At 36.4% G+C, this 18,798-nt stretch overlaps 1 protein-coding gene and 1 long non-coding RNA gene across 15 annotated transcripts; one reads left to right on the top strand and one right to left on the bottom strand.

Moving 5' to 3' along the window:
- Nucleotides 2,884–6,388, bottom strand: LOC109721989. 6 transcript variants are annotated; one of them, XR_002219340.1, is made up of 6 exons: nucleotides 6,194–6,388; nucleotides 6,032–6,116; nucleotides 5,840–5,957; nucleotides 5,653–5,772; nucleotides 5,502–5,562; nucleotides 2,884–3,671 (listed from the first exon to the last, which is right to left on the bottom strand). It is a non-coding gene; the product is annotated as an uncharacterized LOC109721989 (long non-coding RNA). The 6 variants fall into 6 exon arrangements; XR_002219341.1 differs by having other exon boundaries at nucleotides 5,653–5,755; XR_002219338.1 differs by having other exon boundaries at nucleotides 5,653–5,752.
- LOC109722366 (cyclin-dependent kinase G-2-like) lies at nucleotides 7,854–17,815 on the top strand. 9 transcript variants are annotated; one of them, XM_020250406.1, is made up of 9 exons: nucleotides 7,854–7,992; nucleotides 8,083–9,714; nucleotides 9,799–9,927; nucleotides 10,019–10,154; nucleotides 10,230–10,318; nucleotides 10,452–10,563; nucleotides 11,166–11,272; nucleotides 11,374–12,031; nucleotides 14,150–14,411. In XM_020250406.1, exons 2-8 carry the CDS (start codon nucleotides 8,288–8,290, stop codon nucleotides 11,471–11,473), a joined length of 2,100 nt encoding a protein of 699 aa, XP_020105995.1. In that variant the 5' UTR covers nucleotides 7,854–7,992; nucleotides 8,083–8,287; the 3' UTR covers nucleotides 11,474–12,031; nucleotides 14,150–14,411. The 9 variants fall into 9 exon arrangements, with proteins under 9 accessions (XP_020105995.1, XP_020106001.1, XP_020106000.1 ...); XM_020250412.1 differs by adding an exon at nucleotides 17,294–17,815 and having other exon boundaries at nucleotides 7,875–9,714; nucleotides 14,150–14,212; XM_020250411.1 differs by adding an exon at nucleotides 17,275–17,815 and having other exon boundaries at nucleotides 7,875–9,714; nucleotides 14,150–14,212.

The raw sequence follows: 18,798 nt of genomic DNA, 5'->3' as shown, positions 1-18,798 counted from the left end.
GCTTGGAGTTCTATTCCCTGGTTTTCTACGATACTCCAAAGCGAAGGATCACCATATTCATGATATTCTTCATGGTGGCGTCGTGGATTCGGCGTATTTGACGGCGGTTCGTGGATTCGGATCGTGGGCTCGTGGATTCGAGTGGCGTCGTGGATTCGGCGTGATTGAAGCTTCGTGGATTCGAAGTGGAGGCGTTCGTGGATTCGGACGTGAGGGCGTGGACAACCCGGAGGGTAGCGCGAAGATTCATAGGAGGTTAAGAGAGGTTGAGTCCGTGGAGTCGGTAATCACCTTGTAATCTTTTCTCTTAGTGAATTATTTTTTCGCGTGTTGGTCCCGTGGGTTTTTCTCCAAGTTGGAGTTTTCCCACGTAAATCTCGGTGTGCTTTTTATTTTCCGCATTTATTTTTATTGCTTCGAGATTTGTGGTTTTTGGCCGTTACACCTATTCACCCCCCCCTCTAGATGATAGATACAATCTAGATAGATCCTTGGGCTCCTCAAAACTTTCACTAAAGAAAAATTATAAGAAAAGCATCTGAACGAAACGGATAATATACTATTTTTTTCTTTAAACTTAAAAGAAAATGTAAAGAATGCCCCTCAATGATCTTAGTTTTAAATTTGAAATTATTTTAAATTATCATTCATAGATGTTATATTAGAAGTACCAAACACCGACAATCCCCTGCACAAATTAAAATATACAAAAATCGAATTCACGGCCTACTCTAATTTTATTATTTTTTGAATTCTTGTGTACGAACCATAATTCTAATTGTTTGAACTAATGAAAGAAAGTAATCAATTCACTTAGTGTCCGTTTGGTTCGAGTTATCCTGACGGGATTACAAGCAATCCTGCCAGAACTACTGTGTTTGGTTTATCCGCTATGTAATCTAGTCGTAATGTAGCATTACAAATCGAGCAGGATTACACCGAAAATATTAACGAGAGAGGGTCGTGTATCTTACATTACTGAAAACCGATAATACTACATATTATATGAAATGACAATTTTATCCCTCTAACTCCCGAATCCTTTTCAATATGTCATTTTAAAAAATTTAATTTAAAATTTTGAATTGTCAACTTTTAAATTTTAAATTTTAAATTTAAATTTTTAAACTTCAAATTTAAATTTTAAATTTTAAATTTGAATTTAAATTTTAGATTTTAAATTTCAAATTCTGAATTTTAAATTTTAAATTTTAATTTTAAATTTAGAATTTGAAATTTAAAATCTAAAATTTCAAACTTGAAATTTGAAATTTAAATCTAAAATTTAAAATTTAAAATTTAAAAAAATTTAGATTTTAAATTTCAAATTGTAAATTTTAAATTTTAAATTTGAATTTCAAATTTAAATTTCAAACTTCAAATTTCAAATTTTAAATTTTAAATTCAAATTTGTATTTTAATTTCTGAATTTTAAATTTAGATTTTTAATTTTTAATTTTATATTTATATTTATATTTATATTTTGGATTTTAAATTTATAAATTTCATATTTATATTTTAAATTAAAATATTAAATTTATATTTTTTGTTCAAATTTAAAATTTAAAATTTAAAATTTAAAAAATTAAATAATTTAGAATAAAATTTAGTAAAAAAATATTATTTGTAAACAATAAAAAAAAAAATTTACAAAGTATAGTTAAGGGCAATTTTGGAATAGACTATACTTTATTGTCTAGATTACTGAATTTTATAGATAGAATCAAATATATTAATACTATAACCACTGCAATCCAGCATTATATTACTGTATTAAACCAAACACGCTAATGCAGCATAAGTAGTAATCTCTTTTAGAAATCCAAAATACCTGGATATCTCGAAATACAGTGTAATATTATATAACTTGAACCAAACGCGTCCTTAAGGTAAACAAACATAATATCTGCAAGTTTCGAAAATGCCTATGATTTAGTTTGGCCTTCCACAGGTGGGCAATATGCTGAAATACAATGAACATTCACATGGTCTTAAAATTGACTATTTTTAATGACAGATATTAGGTGAAGTTGAGACTAATTGATAGTCAGAAAAATAATACCACAAAATTATGAATTTGAGTCCTAAAAGATTTAAACAGTCTAGATAATGTTCAACAACGCAAGGCATTAATTCAGATATTCTATTACCAAAAATGAATGTCAAGGCAAACGATTCTGTTTACTTCTAAAATTTTTTTAGCCTTACTTATATTTCCATTAATATAAAATATGTTTTAAAATTAGAATTAAATACTGACTTACCTTTCTAAAGTTTTAAAATAACTTACATATCCTTTCAAATTGTTTAGTCAACTTGCATACCTCTCTAAACTTCTAATATCTAACAAAAACTTCCATCTAGTTAAATTCCATCAATCTCTATTAAATTTTTTTTTTCCCCCTCCTCTTTCTCTCTACTTTATCTCCTTCATATATTTAGCATTTAATATATAATATAACTTTTTTAATAGTAAAGAAGTTAAATTTTTTAATAGCATTTCCCATATTTAATTTCCCCTCCTCTGCGTTTTTATGTAATTTGCCGGTCGAATGGAAGCTAAAGAAAACTTTAAAGAGATGATAAAAATTTAATTGAAAGGGCACTTTTATAAGATATTAAAAGTTTAGAGGAATATTAAGGCTTCGTTTGGGATTGCGGAGAGATTACATTACTTGCGGTGAGAAAGTATGATGGAAAAATACTCTATTTGTTTTCGTACGTAATATTGTGTTTCGCATATATTACGATGAGTCGGTTATAATATTTTTTCTATGGTCCCACCGGAAAATGCGGAAGTATATCTCTATATTTTTTTTTTCCTAACTCTATTTTATCTAACAGTATCAGATAGATCTCAATACTAAAGTAAGTCTAAGTTGATTTAAATTTTGAAGGGATAAGAAAGTTATTTTTATATTTTAGAAGCGTGTATTATTAATGCACAAAAACAACTCTGCGGAAAGTAGGTTGTCAAAAGCAACTCCTTAAACCTCTTCCAAGTGATCGAAGATAAATCAACACGGGGATTCTCTCGAATGTCAATCCACCACCTATAAGCCTCGCCATCCAGACGGTGTGTCGCGAACCAAACACGGCCTCGCTCCTCCACAAAAGTGTAATTAAACAACTTCTCCATGTGCATCAACCATTTCTCGACCACCCAATGATCAGCCTTTTCACCATCGAAGATGCGGGGATTGCACTTTCGGAATTCATTTAATCGTTCCATCATCTGCTCTCGCTCCTCGGCCCCCACCATTTCTGGTAACATGTCCCTGCAGCAACCACATGCAGTGGCGGTGGCACCACTGTCTCATGTAGGGGCTCAACACTCGGAGTTGCCTGCGAGGTACCCGGCGCTGGCGACTGTGCTCTCGCAGTCGTATCCCTCTCTGGTACTGGTGGTGTAGAATCTAGAACCACCCTATCCGTCACCTGCTGGAGTAGTAAATCCTCCAATCGCTTCATTCTTTCCTCTTGTCGACGCACAGCATCCATCTGTTGCTGTGCCGTCGCTGCCTGTCGTGTCACCAGCTCTGTCAACACCGCAAGCTGATCCTGCAACTCACGGACCTTACTGGATCCGGAGGTAGCGGAGGTCTCTACTTCCTCCATATCAGCTGCCTCGGCGCTCCGGTAGTCCTAGAACGAGTCGTAGGCATTTCAAACTGCAACAAACATAATAAGCGTAAGTTAATAAAACTCACACTATTGGAACCCCCACTCAAAGAAACAACCACCCAATCAGGCAAAAGTAATGAAATGTGCCACACACTAACTTCCGATGTCACGTTGGCGGCCGCCAACGTGGCCCTCTACAAAGTTAGTAGTTGTACATTTCAATCAAACTCCAACCATTCGGAGTTTATATAAAAATACCGAATCACAATACTTTCGCTATAAAATCAGATAGACCTCGTCTCTCACGAGCCTATTTCCTATAGTCCAACCAGCCTAAGATTTGCTAGGTCCACTATAACTCAACCCTAGGCTCTGATACCACTATAATCTGTCACGCCCGGGTATCAGCGGAAGCATACCCGATAGGTGCACAGACCCGCCATATACCTATAGTATACAAGGCGTCTACTAAAATCATGTCAGAAAAGAAACAATCAATAGAAGACCCTAACATGATATCAGAGCATAGTATGTACAAAAAGTACTAACAACTAATGAATAAGTAGTACAAAATTTCACTACGAACAACAGGAAGTAAGAATATAAAACTGTAAAGTACAACGCTCTAGCCACATAGGTACAACTCAAAATCACTAAATCACTCTATATACAAGTGGTAGTCTTTCTATACAAGGGTACACATCACCATCGTCAACAAAATCGAAGCAGCGAGGTGATCACCTAGCGGGACTCCAAGCTACGCCTAGCTAGACGCGACTCTCTTGCCGCGATCCCTAGCCTCTCCCGTAGTGGATGGCTCTATAAAAGCAACAACAAAAAGGACGTGAGAATTATTAGACAATAGTTCCCAGTTGATAAGCCGCCAATCTCAGCGAATTACACCACTAGGTTTATGATGTATGAAAGAAAACATATATATCTACTGCATGATAAAAATAACCATGTAAATTACAACTAATAAATACTAGAATTACTAGGTTTCCACTGTCTTAGATATGATATGCAAATAAAGGCTATACTACACAAGTAAGCATGCTGTAAAAACTCAGGAATGTACACTATCAAGTAGTGATCTTTATTTTAATACAATTTAGTATTGTTGTTCCATTCATAAGGATCTATACGTGGTAGTCCAGCTTGCGCCGCGTCTAATGGCCCCGTGGTAATAAACACTCCCCACGGCAATCCACTTCGGCACTCAATCCCTCACAGGCGAGCAATCTGTCGCGTAGGCCAACTCCGGAGTGCCGGCTTGTATGTGAGGAGCGACCCTCATAAGCATGTGCGAATGAGCACAATGGCAAGTAAGCATGATCTATAGTCCAAAAGTCCTCGGTCGTCATGTCTCCAACATGAAAAGTCCTCTACCGACCAATAAATTGGAATCTCAATACAATATAAAATGCTGGTATCAACTAGATTATACAACCATATGAAATTAATGCTAGTTTTATACATGCCATTTGCATTGGTAACTTGTCTATACAAGTATACTATTTATTTGGTTATAGATTTAATGTCTTGTCCTCTACTTCATAGAAGCATGCTAAAGTCATCTTATAGAATTACTTTTATTCTATTAACCAATTCTTTCATAGCTACCAGCTTAGAGTTATCAAGTCTAACTCATTGTTAATGCGTCTATACTGAACATTAATTATATATGCTGTACAGGATATTTGCCCACGATTCTCTACTTGATAGGGATCTATTTCAATCATACCGAGCAAGAATGCTCATTGTATCCAATACTCTTCACTTAGTAATATATTATCATAGTTACACATAACTAGCAATTCTATAGTATCATAACGAACATAGGGGGAATCCACTTATTCGTGTGAGGTCAAACCCACCTACTAATCGACGGTTCTCGTCGAGCTCGCAATTGCAGGAAATTCGAAGTCTCCAAGTCCCCTAACAACAAGTCAAAAATCAGCTAAGAGTTGAATTATGTATACCTACGTTACAACCCACATAATTACTAAGTATAGGCTAGAATCTCACCTAGGTTTAGATCAAGGCTAAACCTCCACTTCTACCCAAGTTGAAGCACCCCAAGCAGTTTACAAGAGTCCCCAAATTCAGCTCAAAATAATTAATAAACCTGCTGTGAACATAGCCAAACTGCATCTCTACTTTCACTTATACACCTAATATAGCATCAATATAAGGCAAGTAGTGAGCTAATTACCTTCTCTAAACTTCAATCCAGCTTTCCCTTAGCTTAGGGTCAAAGAAGCACCTCCAAACTCTGCTACAAAAGTCGCCAAAACCTAGCCGCAGGGTTCACACCCCTTGCTGCGACTCTGCTGCAAACCAGCATCAAAACTGCATTACTACTCTTACTACCATGCCCAAACAAGGAAGAAAGTAAATAGTTTACCTTCTTAGACCATTAACTCAGCTCCAGCTGAGTTAGGGTACAGCAAAATACCCTGCTATAGCTGCTAATCCTCCCTTTCAACCAGCTGGGAACAAAGAATCCAAAAATCAAATTCAACTCTACTAATAGGGCATCAAACTAGTGAGTAGTTGGGTTAATTACCTTACCAAGCCTCTACTCAACTACTTGTTGTGCTAGGGCTACGAAACACTTCCCAAAACACCTTCTTCACCCTTCTACAACAGCTCCAAAGCTCTCCAATACAACTAGCATCAAAGAAGGACAAGAAACTAAGCTTAGAACCCTAATTCTTCACCTCAAGTAGAAGTAACTTAGAGAGAGAAAGTGGGAGACGTGCAAACCCACATTTCTGAACTCCAGCAACCTTTGGTCAGCTGCTGGAGTCGAGCTGGGGAGTTGTAGATAAGTTTACGAAGTGAAAAGACCAAAAGCACCTCATAGCCACGCAACAGCTTGTGCTGGTACCAGTACTGAACCAAGCTGGTACTGGTACCCTGCACAAAATGCAGAATTCTGCATTGCAATGCACTTTTGTGCTTTCGGCTGTTCGATTACTCTTTGAACTTGCCAAAAACCTCACTACCACTCTATAAAAGTTGTGGGTTAGCTCCATTTACCAATTCCACCCTCGAGCTTCACAATTTGCCAAATTCAGAGTACTACAAACGCTAAGCATTAATTCAGATATTTTATTGCCGAAAAGGAATATCGAGACAAACAATTCTGTTTACTTCTAAAATTTTTCTAGCCTTACTTATATTTCCATTAATATAAAATATGTTTTAAAAATAGAATTAAATATTGACTTATCTTTCTAAAGTTTTAAAATAACTTATATATCCTTTCAAATTGTTTAGTCAACTTGCATACCTCTCTAAGCTTCTAATACTTACAAAATCTTCCATCTAGTTAAATTCTCTTCCATCTAGTTAAATTCCATCAATGTCCGTTAAAATTTTTTTATTTTTCCCTCTTTTTTCTCTCTGCTTTATCTCCATCATATATTTAGCACATGATATATAATACAACTTTTTTAATAGTAAAGAAGTTAAATTTTCATAAAAGATTTTCTTCTAAATGCAAAGTAATTTGAAATAAGTTGGAAAAGAGAGATGTAATTTGGTATGAGATGATTTCTCGATCGGGATTATACTCTTTGGCCGGTCGAATGGAAGCTAAAGAAAATTTTAAAGAAATGATAAAAATTTAATTGAAGGGGTACTTTTATAAGATATTAAAAGTTTGGAGGAATATTTTAAGACTTCGTTTGGGATTGCGGGGAGATTGTATTATTTGCGGTGAGAAAGTACGATGGGAAAAAATTCTATTTGTTTCCGTACATAATATTGCGTTCCGCATATTAAGATGAGTTGATTATAATATATTTCTATGGTCCGACCAGAAAACGCAGAAGTATATTTCTATATATTTTTTTTCTAATCCTATTTTATCTAACAATATCAGATAAACCTCAATATTAAAGTAAGGCTAAGTTGATTTAAATTTTGAAGGTATAAGAAAGTTATTTTTATATTTTAGAAGCGTACTTTATTAATGCACAAAAACCGGTGGGTATGGGGTTTGGGGCCTGTGTTCGGACAGGATCACGTTAGTTTTTAGTTTCGGGTCGAAACCCGATTCAAAGTCCACTAAGTAATTAATTTGGGCCGGAGTCGCGTTTAGGATGGCCCGATTCGAACCTGGCCTAGTTGCACACTTGCACCGATAACGAGTTCGGTGAGAGAGAAATATAAAACAACAAATCACTTTTTTTTTTTCTTTTCTTTTTTTTAGCCACGATGATAATACGGAAACCGCGTGCGCTGTGGCTCTTCTTTATTTCAAGAGCCGTTCGAATCCTTTTGCTTGTTCCCTTCTTTTCAAGCGCCGTCGAGAGAGAACGCGAGCGCCCGCGGCGCCCATCGCCGCCGCTTCTCCAGGTTCGATTCCTCAAATTCTCCCTCGCTTTTACCTTCTCCGATCGATTGTTCATCTTTAATCGCTTCGAACCCTCTCGATTCGCTCTCTAGGGTTTCTCTAGGGTTCCAGTTTTTGATCGATCCCTATAAATAGATTCATTCTCGGAAACGGAAGAGTCAGGGTCGGTGGATGTTTGAATCTTTCATGATTTAAGATTTAGGGTCCCAATTTCTAGCTAGGGTTTGTAGTTTAGATCCGCCCCTTTCGATTTCTAGGGTTTCGTTCCGTTCGCGGGCTCCGAATCTTGTGGTTTTGATGGCGTCGGGCCGACACGGGGGTCTGCGAGACCACGAATTCAGGGGCCTCGAATTGGATAAGGAGGCGTCGAGAAGGAAGGAGCTTTACCTGGATCGAATCCATGACCGGGAGGGCGACAGGAGGCGTGGTCGCGATTCGGGAGTTAGGGGTAGGGATACACAAGGAGACTTTAAGAAGAGGGATTCTTTGAATGGCTATCGTGGCCACCATCACCAGCAGCAGGAGAAGCAGCAGCGCACCACTGAGAATGGAAATTATTCAGGCGGTGGTGCCAGGAATGATCAGAAAAGGAACCGGGTTTCTGGGAGGTCGGTAGATCGGGAGGCTGGGGAACTGTCGAGTGGTAGCGGATCTGATGTCCCGGAGGCACCTCAGCCGCAGACTGAAGATAATGGGTTTCGGGATAGAGAAAATGGTTGCTTGTTACCTTCTCCGAGCAAGAAGAGGAAATTCTCTCCTATTGTGTGGGATAGGGATGATGGGAAACAGTCTACTACTTTTAATAAAGGAAATATAAAAGAATCGGTTGAGCCAGCCGAACTCCCCCCGCCACCTCCTTTGCCTAGCGGGCATTTCTCACCGAATTTAATAGATTTACCTCATGATCGTGAGTTGGGCGGTTATCAGGAAGCTGAGCAGATGGAAGAGGACGATTGTGAGTACCCTGTCGCAAGGAACATTTCATCTTCTCGCTGGGCGGATGGGAATGATGCACTTGATGATGAAAAAAATGAAGAAGGCGAGGCTGTGCCGCAGAAAAAGAGAAGCACTTCGCCAGCTGATTCGTTAGACAAAAGTTCACTTAAGAAAGTACCAAGCCCTGAGCTTGGAGAGATTGTGAGGGAGGATTCAGCAGGGACAGCATCCAGGTCGTCTGGTTCAGGTCGGGACGACTACATGGATGTTGATAGGGATGAACCAGACAGCTATGTGTCTGAACGAATGACTGAGACAGAGTCAGAGGATGAGGATTATGGGGCTAAAACCCCTGAACCTGTACAACCGCCCCAAAGATGTATTAACATGCTGCAAGGGTGCAGGAGTGTTGATGAGTTTGAGAGGCTCAACAAGATAGACGAAGGCACTTACGGAGTTGTGTACAGAGCAAGGGATAAGAAGACTGGTGAGGTTGTTGCGCTGAAGAAGGTGAAGATGGAGAAGGAACGAGAGGGTTTCCCATTGACCTCTTTGAGGGAGATAAACATTTTGTTGTCTTTTCATCACCCTTCGATTGTTGATGTTAAGGAAGTTGTTGTAGGTAGCAGCCTAGATAGTATATTCATGGTAATGGAGTACATGGAGCATGATCTTAAAGGGCTCATGGAAACGATGAAGCAACCCTTTAGTCAGAGTGAGGTTAAGTGCTTAATGCTGCAGCTGTTGGAGGGTGTCAAGTATCTTCACGACAACTGGGTATTGCACAGGCAAGTAATGTCTGTGTACTGTTTTACGATAATAGAGAATACGCCATAGTGTGTGTTTCTAAAATTTGGTTATCTTTTTTGTAGGGATCTTAAGACTTCAAATATTCTTTTGAATAACCGTGGTGAGTTGAAAATATGTGACTTTGGACTAGCTCGTCAATATGGCAGCCCATTAAAGCCGTATACACAGTTGGTCGTGACTTTGTGGTATAGGTAAGTTTTTGACTAACAATGATTGTTAGTTTCAGTCTGTACTTATCTTAAACTTTGATCTCTTAAATTGTGATGTGTCTTGTCCTTATAGGGCACCTGAGCTTCTTTTAGGAGCAAAAGAATATTCTACTGCTATCGATATGTGGTCGTTGGGTTGTATAATGGCTGAACTTTTAGCTAAGGAACCACTTTTTAATGGAAAAACTGAGTTCGACCAGCTTGACAAGGTATTTTTTTCTTACTTCGTGCTTTATTGGTTTTCATTTGTTGAAATCTAACTGTCCCCCCCCCCCCCTGTGAAGATATTTAGAGCACTTGGTACACCGAATGAGAAGATATGGCCAGGGTTTGCTAAGTTGCCTCGTGTGAAAGTAAACTTTGTCAAGCAGCCGTAAGTTTCTTTTCTTCTGAACTGTTTTCTGATTGATTTTTCAGTAAAAAGCAGTAGGTACTGCTGCCACTTTCGGCTTTTTTTTCAGTAGTTATCGCTTATGTATTGGTTTTTCTTCTTCCTCTCTTTGCAGATATAACAGGCTGCGGGAAAAGTTCCCACCAACCTCATTTTCTGGACGGCCAACCTTGTCAGAAGCTGGATTTGACTTGCTGAACAAACTACTAACTTACGACCCTGAGAAGGTGACAGATTTGGAGAATCATAGAATGCTTGTAATTGTTTATTAGCAAATTGTATCGCTAGTATCTAAACCGTAGACAAGTTGCACTTTGGTCCTCGAACGTTTAATTTGGACATTGAACATCCCTAAACTTGGGACGTGCTTCAGTTTAGTCCTTGCCTGAGAGGAAAATTATTGTTTGCATTTGGTCCGTCCGGATATTTGCGCAGCATGAATCCATTAGCTCTTGAGCCCTCCATTTATCTCGTATTTTTAGTCCAATCTTCAAGTTTCAACATGTGGAAAGTCTGTAGCTCATTGGTTAGCATACTAGTGTGGATTGTAATATTCGATGGTGATTGATGCATGTTCCACAGTAAAATGGAATGCACTGTGCGCAGGCAGTAAGTTTTCGTCTAATAGTAAATGAGGACCAAAGTTCAAGCTGTCGAATGTCCCACTCAAAAGTTCGAGGACCAAAGTAACAATTGGCTGAAAGTTTGGGGACTAGTGCTGCAAATTAGGCATTTTTTTATTGCTCCGTTAGTATATCCTCTTATTCTTGTTTTTCTTCTATTTTTTTTTTTCTAAATCTCTAATTGTGCCTTTTTTGGTTTGTTACAGCGTATAACAGCAGAAGATGCTCTTAAGCACGATTGGTTTCGTGAAGTTCCTCTGCCTAAATCGAAGGATTTCATGCCAACTTTTCCTGCTCAACATGCCCAGGACAGGTACTTCAATGCGCTAATCTACCAGCTCCAGCTTGATATCAAAACACTTTTTTTATCCTCAAATGTCTTACCCATTGCACTTCTTTTTTCAAATATTGTAGGCGTCTAAGAAGGGTTATGAAGAGTCCAGATCCACTTGCAGAGCAGCGAATAAAAGAATTACAACAAGGAGAGTTAGGTACAAGCAGCATTTTTGGTTAATTAAGGCATAAATTCTGGAGCATGCTGCTATTGATGATTGCTGCCATACTTGAGCATTTGTCATTGTGGATTGATTTTTCTGAGGTGAGCCACATGCATTGAAAGTGCAGTATCTCAATATGTTCGGCAAGCACTGATGCTGTTATTTAGCAGGCACCCTTGGTGATTGGGTGGATAACATTGCTCTTCCTATCATACGTCAAAACAAATACTATGCAGGATTAATTGTTCTCCAACCAGTTCATGAGATATAGCAAACCATATAATGCAACATGCACTGCAAGGTCTGGCTTATTGGCTTTTATTGCTAGAGTCAGTATCACATTAGAAACCATATTCTGTAGCATATTGCGTACTATGTTGTAAACAATTTTAAGAACCTTGTTCTTAATCTCACAAGTTTACGAATAATTTGTGTACATTATTCGTGCCTTTTGCTTTGATTTTTGCATTTATTTTGCAAGAGACGATGTGAAGCGGAGGATGGTTATTGCCTTTTTCCTGAAAGAAGTGGTGTTCGTTTTTCCTGAAGGAATTGTGGGAAAGAATTCTCGCAAGGTAATTCACCTAGTAAATGAAGATTAATTTTGCTTTTGATGTCACAATAATTGTAATGCCTCTGCTGTATGCCTCCTGTATCTTTGTCTGATGGTAATGGTATTAGTGCTCATATGAAATTTTTTTTCTTGCAAGGTGGAATTTCTCTGGGAATTTCAATATTTATTTGACTAAGTTGCTCTTTTGCAAGGGTAGAATGTGAAGATGCATAGTGATGCAATTATTCCATGTTCAGTGCTTAAGAATAAGCAAATAGTGATGTTTTTTTACATGCTGTGGGGTTGGTTCCACATTATTTTGGTTGTGTTATCTTTGTGGGCATTTAGGCAGCATTTCTTATTCTTGGGAGACTACCATCTTGATGTATCATCTGGGGTTGTCCAACTCATACATCCTTGGAGATTTCATTTACACTTATCTTATAGTCTGAATAAGGATAGTAGTCTTTCATATTATTGAATCTGATAGGCATATTAGAAGCTTGCGGAGTGTTGCTCATGAGGCAGGGGAGACATCGTAGGAGAAAAAGTGTACGAGGAAGGAGAATAAAACTAAACATAAGGCCCAAGGCCAAAGTACTCAATTTGTATTGACAAGCTTCATCAAGATAATTTACATGAATTTCTGTTCTCCCTCTGTTCATAAATAAAAAGACAGCATGATGAGGAAGTCCTAATCCGTCCAAACTCTTTCTAACTTTATCTACTATCATGGACACTCTTTTGTCATCTTAAATTTTACAAAGACTTTTTTGCAAAATTGTATTTGAACAGTTTTTGTGACTAGGATATTCCTTTGTCAACAAAATTTATGTACAAAAAATCATTTCAAAATCCCCGAGAAATAGGAAATTCACGTATAGCTCACGTGCTAACCTAAGTGATTCCATTTTACTCCATTAATTTACATGCAAGAGTGGTTTTGCATTCAATTGACATCTGGTAATCTAATGCAATGGAATTTGGACTGCATCAACTTTTTCAAAATAACGTGGTGTGATCCATTTTTAGAAATGTATATTGGCTTGATGAGAAAAAATGGTGGTTGGATAAAATGGATTTGCAAAACTTCATAGGGCAGTCCGGCAGTGCTTGCCCTTAGAAATGTGAGAAAAATATCATAGAAGGTAAGCAGTTTGAATAATGTCGTTTCATGCTTGAATTTGGCATGGGGATTTGGTGTGCTTTATGCATGTTTGATGCCCATGTCTTTAGTTTTAATAGCATAAAGCTTCCTAATTAGCTTGAAAGTTTCTTCTAAACACAATGTTGTGCCAATTATAATTGAGACAATAATTTGGCTTTGGTGATGGAAATTTGTTTCATCTTATAAATCATTTGTTATGTTGGATAGGTACTAATTTTTTTCCTTTAATCTGGATAAGACAATGAGCTCCTCTTGGTTTCATTAATGACATGTAGGTTTGGGATAGGCTCTTAGTCCCCCTTTTCTTTATATGATATTTTTAGATTAGGATGACTTGCTGATTAATGTCTGAACTGCTGGAAAAAGCCCGTGAAACTTAAAATTGTCCTGTCATATGTCTGCAGGTTTAAGTTGGTTTGATCCCTCTGAACTTTGCCCATCTATTGTCTTTTCTTTTTTTCTTTTTTTTCCTTGGTCTGTTAATGGTATCTGCTATTGAAAGGAACCATGATAGCTTCCATTGGGCAGCTCAAGATTCTTGTTTCCTCGTCTATTTCTGTGCGTTTATAGTTACCGTGTTCAGGGACCTTTAGATTTCCGAAGTCGGGACTCGAAACCACCACCTCTCATATGGATGTGGGGTGTACTTACCGCTACGCATAGGCCCTGGTCATTTTCTTCCCATTTAGTTAAGCTTAGTTTTCCTGGACAAAATTGTTTGGCCTGCCTTAGTTCTAGTATCTCATTTACTATTGTAGTACTTTAATCTACTCAATTCTATCTCCCGTAGTTCTCTCGTTATTACAATTTATCTAACCTGATGAATTTAATTTATGGTGAGAAGGTTTATTTTCAGCTGTTCCATTCTTTTATTCTTTATTCCTTTTGATATTTCATGTAATTGCAATGCTATCACTGAGTTATGCTTGTTATAGAGTGCTTCTTGACTTTATTATTGAAATGATGCTGCAGTAAAAAAGACAGCAACTTGAATGGGGTAGGTGATACTACCAGAGCAATTCAAGTACATTTCAGGTGAATGCTTATGTCCTTAAGAAACTAGTATCCCATATGGTGAAGGTTGGTTCATTAAAGTTCTCTAATATATTTGTTGCATTTTGGATCGAAGAATTTTATTTTTTCTTTGCTTATGTCTTGTCTGTGTTGCATGTGGCTAATAGCATTGCAAAAATAGTGTGCTGCATCATAATTTGACTAATATTTTTTACTATCATTTGCTAGATTTAGGAGGGAGGTGCTCACTGGTTCATGTCTTGTGCATAGTTTGATTAATATTTTTACTAATATTTTTACGGTTATAACTGAAATCTGTTAAACCTATTCTCTCTGCGAAATACAATTCTTGTGGATTTTAAAGACCTCCTCTAGAAAGTTTGTATTTCTGAAGCATCTTCATTTCTATCCATTTCCAATTAATAGCTTCCTCCCACTATCAAACATATCTCGTGGATATGAACTTAGTGGCCATTAGGACATTTGAGTCCAAGCAATGTACCAAGATGCAAGCAAATTTTAGAAAATGCTGTAGAAACAATTATTCAAGAATACCCCTTCCATGCAACTTGTCCATATCGAGTTTCCTCTTCTTTATGGTTTTCTCATTTGGTTAATGTTGGATTTGGATATTTAATGACCTACTCGATTAGATTTTGGTAGAGATTCGTGTAATTGACTGTAATATATTTTACTCACTCTCTAGGTTCAGCATTGTCCTGTTAATTGTCTGATGCTGCTCAATCTCTTTTAATTTTTATTTCATTACTGCTTGGAATAAACTTCCTATAGCATTAGGTAGACTTTAGCATGTTATCCCTAGTGCTTGTGTACTTCTATGTTTGTCTGTTGAGAGAATTACCCTAATTTTATATTGATTACTTTTCTGTATGTGCACATTTCTCTTAATTCACATTCTCTTAAGTAATTATTTATGGATAAATCACAAAAAACTCCTTGCACTTTAGCCCATGTCTTAATTTTTTCTGCATAATTAGATCACCTCAATTTTTAATCCTGTAATTTACCCATCTCAAATAGGCCCAACGTCTTTGGGATGATCGCTGGTTTTAGAAGCAAAACATCACAAAATTGGTTTATAATATCACCCTAGTGCAATATCCGAACATTGCAACTTATGTAATAGTTCTGAACCAAGTAAAACAGATCTCCTTCCTTACTGGAGTTACCAAAATTGACCGTGATTGGAAACTTAATTAGACTTAATGTGATGTACTCCATTCAATATAACCACAGTCATCCGCTTAACTTGTTTCCATAAAACTGTCCATTTGAATTTGACTATCATATCAAGTTTATGGCCATATTGGAGATAGGTAAGTGTACAGAGTGTAAGTGATGCAATTTTTCGTGCAAGGGTAACTGAGGTCTGCTAAAGTGCAGGATTTCTTTTTCCTAGATTCTATTATGAATTTTAATCCATGCTTATTCTATTAAATTTTGATTAGCGAAAACTACAAAATTGGAGAGAATATTATAAAGGAATTCAGTTATAGTATTTCCCAATCTGGGAGCTGTGGGGGAAGCGTTGTACTACCACTAATTGCTTTCATTTTCTGGTTCATATGGAGCTAGAGCTTTACCCTGAAAATGTTTTCTTGTTGCCTCTGTGAGTGCATGCTTTTTTCTTCTCCGCGACCCCCCCCCCCTCTCCTGCTAGCTACATGTTAGATTCCAACTGTTTTCTGAAATTATTATGGGTTACTAATGAACTTGACCTTGTTTTTTGTAGCATGATGTTACCCAAAATCTTAATTTCNTTTTTTTTTTTTTTTTTTTTTTTTTTTTTTGTGAGTCATCTGGGATAAATTTTGTTTGGAGTTAAATTTGGTGCTTTTATGCAAGGTGCCTTACTTATGTAGATGCACGGGTGGCTAACACAAGATCACTCTTTTGGCACAGAGTAGGGTTTTAATACACTAAGAAGGATGCCGATGCTAATCTTGTTCTTAGGTATCTTTTCCATTTGCAGTAGCTGGCCCTAAAATTAACAATTCTCTTATGGTTTGATTTAGATGCATGCTCGGCTATACGTCTTGAATGATACAAATTACTTCAACTTTGGTCGAAAATATTTTTAATCTATTATGATGGCTTTAGTTTTCTGTTGCGGAATTCTACATTTTCAAAAAGGATTAGACCATTTTTAAGTGCACTTGGTGCGCCCAAAGAACATCCGAAACTTCAATTTTGACAAAGAATAATTTGTTTATCTGGATTATTTGTGTAGTGTTATTTTTCTTAGTATATGCTTTCTCTACCAGCTTACTAGATGAAATAAATATTTGCCTAGATGAAATAAATATTTGTTGGCAAGCAATGAGCTTGATCTTGCTTGCCTTTTTTTGGTTTCTGTTTTCAGCTTCGTTTGATGTTGGTTGTGGTTTTATTCATCCTATGGAACTAAATTAGTTGACTGATGAGTTTCTATTTGTTTGGGGTACTTAGCCTGGAGTTAAATTTGGAAGTGCTTGTTTGTTCGAATGTTTAATGTAAGGAAATTAGTTAGAAGTTTTTTTTTTTTTATTCTTTTCTTTTCTTTTTCTTTTTCTTTTTCTTTTTTCATTTGAACGATGAAGTTCGTAATAGGGAGAAATTTTCAATTAGTTGCCATCTGACTCCGTTTTGTTGAATCAGGTAGTAAATGGGATCAGACAATTAGCTGGTTTTTATTTTTTTGTTTTAAGATGCTGAAAAAAATTTGAGTTGTTTTCAAATCACTTGCGTGATATTTCTCTTTTTTTATTTAGTTGTAGAATCTGTATATAGATGGCAGTTTTAAATATAATTGAGCAGAACGCAAGGTTTAAGATCCCATTTGAGTTAAGATCCCGGTTGAGTTTTTTTTACTAAATACATGATTGCGGGATACTGCTCTGATTCAGTTTTCTTATTGGAGTATTCTTAATCCAGAGCATTATACTGTTTTATATTAAAACAATTTATTTTCTGAAGTAAATGGTTTTATAATTTTGAAGTATGTAAAGATGTTCATGAGTTGACATGATTTTTCACATTAGGATAGTTGTAACATATATATATTTTTTTAATTTTTAATGGAGCCACAATATGCTGTACAAGGCCGAGGGCTTGTTTCTAAATTCGCGTGCTGATCCAAAAGCAGCTCCTCAATGTCAAGCTAACAAGCTGACCAAGTAGGCTTTTATCGAGCCAAGATTTAGTTCAAGCCGAGTATGAGCTATAATTGCGGACGAGGAGCTTACTTGAAGAGAAGCCAGCCAGAAGGCGGAGAAAGCTTTCTGAAATTTTACACTGAGCTTAACTATTCCTTCTTGATACTTTGCCGGATCTCTGGAAGTCTATTGGTTTCGTGTTGCACAATACTTTGCTGGATCTTTGGGAGCCTATTGGTTTTGTGTTGCACAATCCTAAAGACGTGTCGGCGGGGTGAACAGTGGTTGTTGTATCGTTAGGAGCGATTGCTGGAGCTTCGCACGTGGAGAGATAATTTTGCTTCTAAGAGAGTGCTTAGCACGTCTTGATTCGCAGGCCTCATATGGCCTTTTCTTGTCTATAGTATCTGCTATTTATTTCTTTGTTTGTATTTTTCAAAATTGAAGTTAACATTGTTTTCATTTTAAAGTGTTTAAAAGAAAATTTTGCTAGAAGGTTTAGAAATAATTTTTCCAACAAATTTTTAGTAGAAAAATTTTAATTGCTTCCCTCCGATAACTCATTAACCATACTCTTGTCTAAAAAAGAATCTATATTTCTTTTCAAATTTCCAATACCATAAGCATGCACACAACTCCATAAACGAAATTTATGATTGCGCATATTGCGGAAATTCACACAGAAAGCATTGCATTTGTCTTAAATATAGTTTAGTGTTTAATGCCGATTAAACAATTGACTAGGTTTCAAAATCAAATATGTTCTTTCATTTGAGAATAAATTAAATTTGAAAGTAATTTATGATCGTATATAACGATAATTTTCAAGTCCTGTATTGTTTTATCCGACTAGTGAAGATAAGGAATCCTAAAAATTTAACCATAGTTAGAATTTGTTGACTTTGCCAATATCTAAGATGATCCAAAAGCATTTGTAAAAATTGTAATTTCTTAGTCTAAGTATGAAATTATAATTAGGTATTTAGCCTGCGCATGTATATATATATATATATATATATATATATTATTATATATATATAGCTATATATCATATAATATATATATATATATATAGAGTTGGACTGGGCTACTATTAGTAGCAAAAAATCTCATTGTTGCTACCAGTTGTTTAGCCTTTGGATCAACTCTTTTTATATTTCTAATCATTGGATTTAAATACTTATATAACCCAGTGGGGACACTAACCCTAGGCGGGACCACTCAACTCTAACGACTAATATCATCCTCACCTATAATTTTTCATCCAAGAGGTTAAAAATTTGATAGCAAAACAAGTGTGTATTTACTATTAAAGTATTCAGCTAATTTATATATATATAATATATATATATATATATATATATATATATATATATATATATATAGCTATTATGCTATCGGAAGCATAGAGGATCTAGTGCTTCTAATTTTTTGACCCTTAGATCAACTCTT

Source organism: Ananas comosus, linkage group 16 (assembly GCF_001540865.1).
Source record: "Ananas comosus cultivar F153 linkage group 16, ASM154086v1, whole genome shotgun sequence".
Lineage (NCBI taxonomy): Eukaryota > Viridiplantae > Streptophyta > Magnoliopsida > Poales > Bromeliaceae > Ananas > Ananas comosus.
The sequence above is the reverse complement of the archived record's forward strand: the minus strand, read 5'-3'. Positions and strand labels throughout refer to the sequence as shown.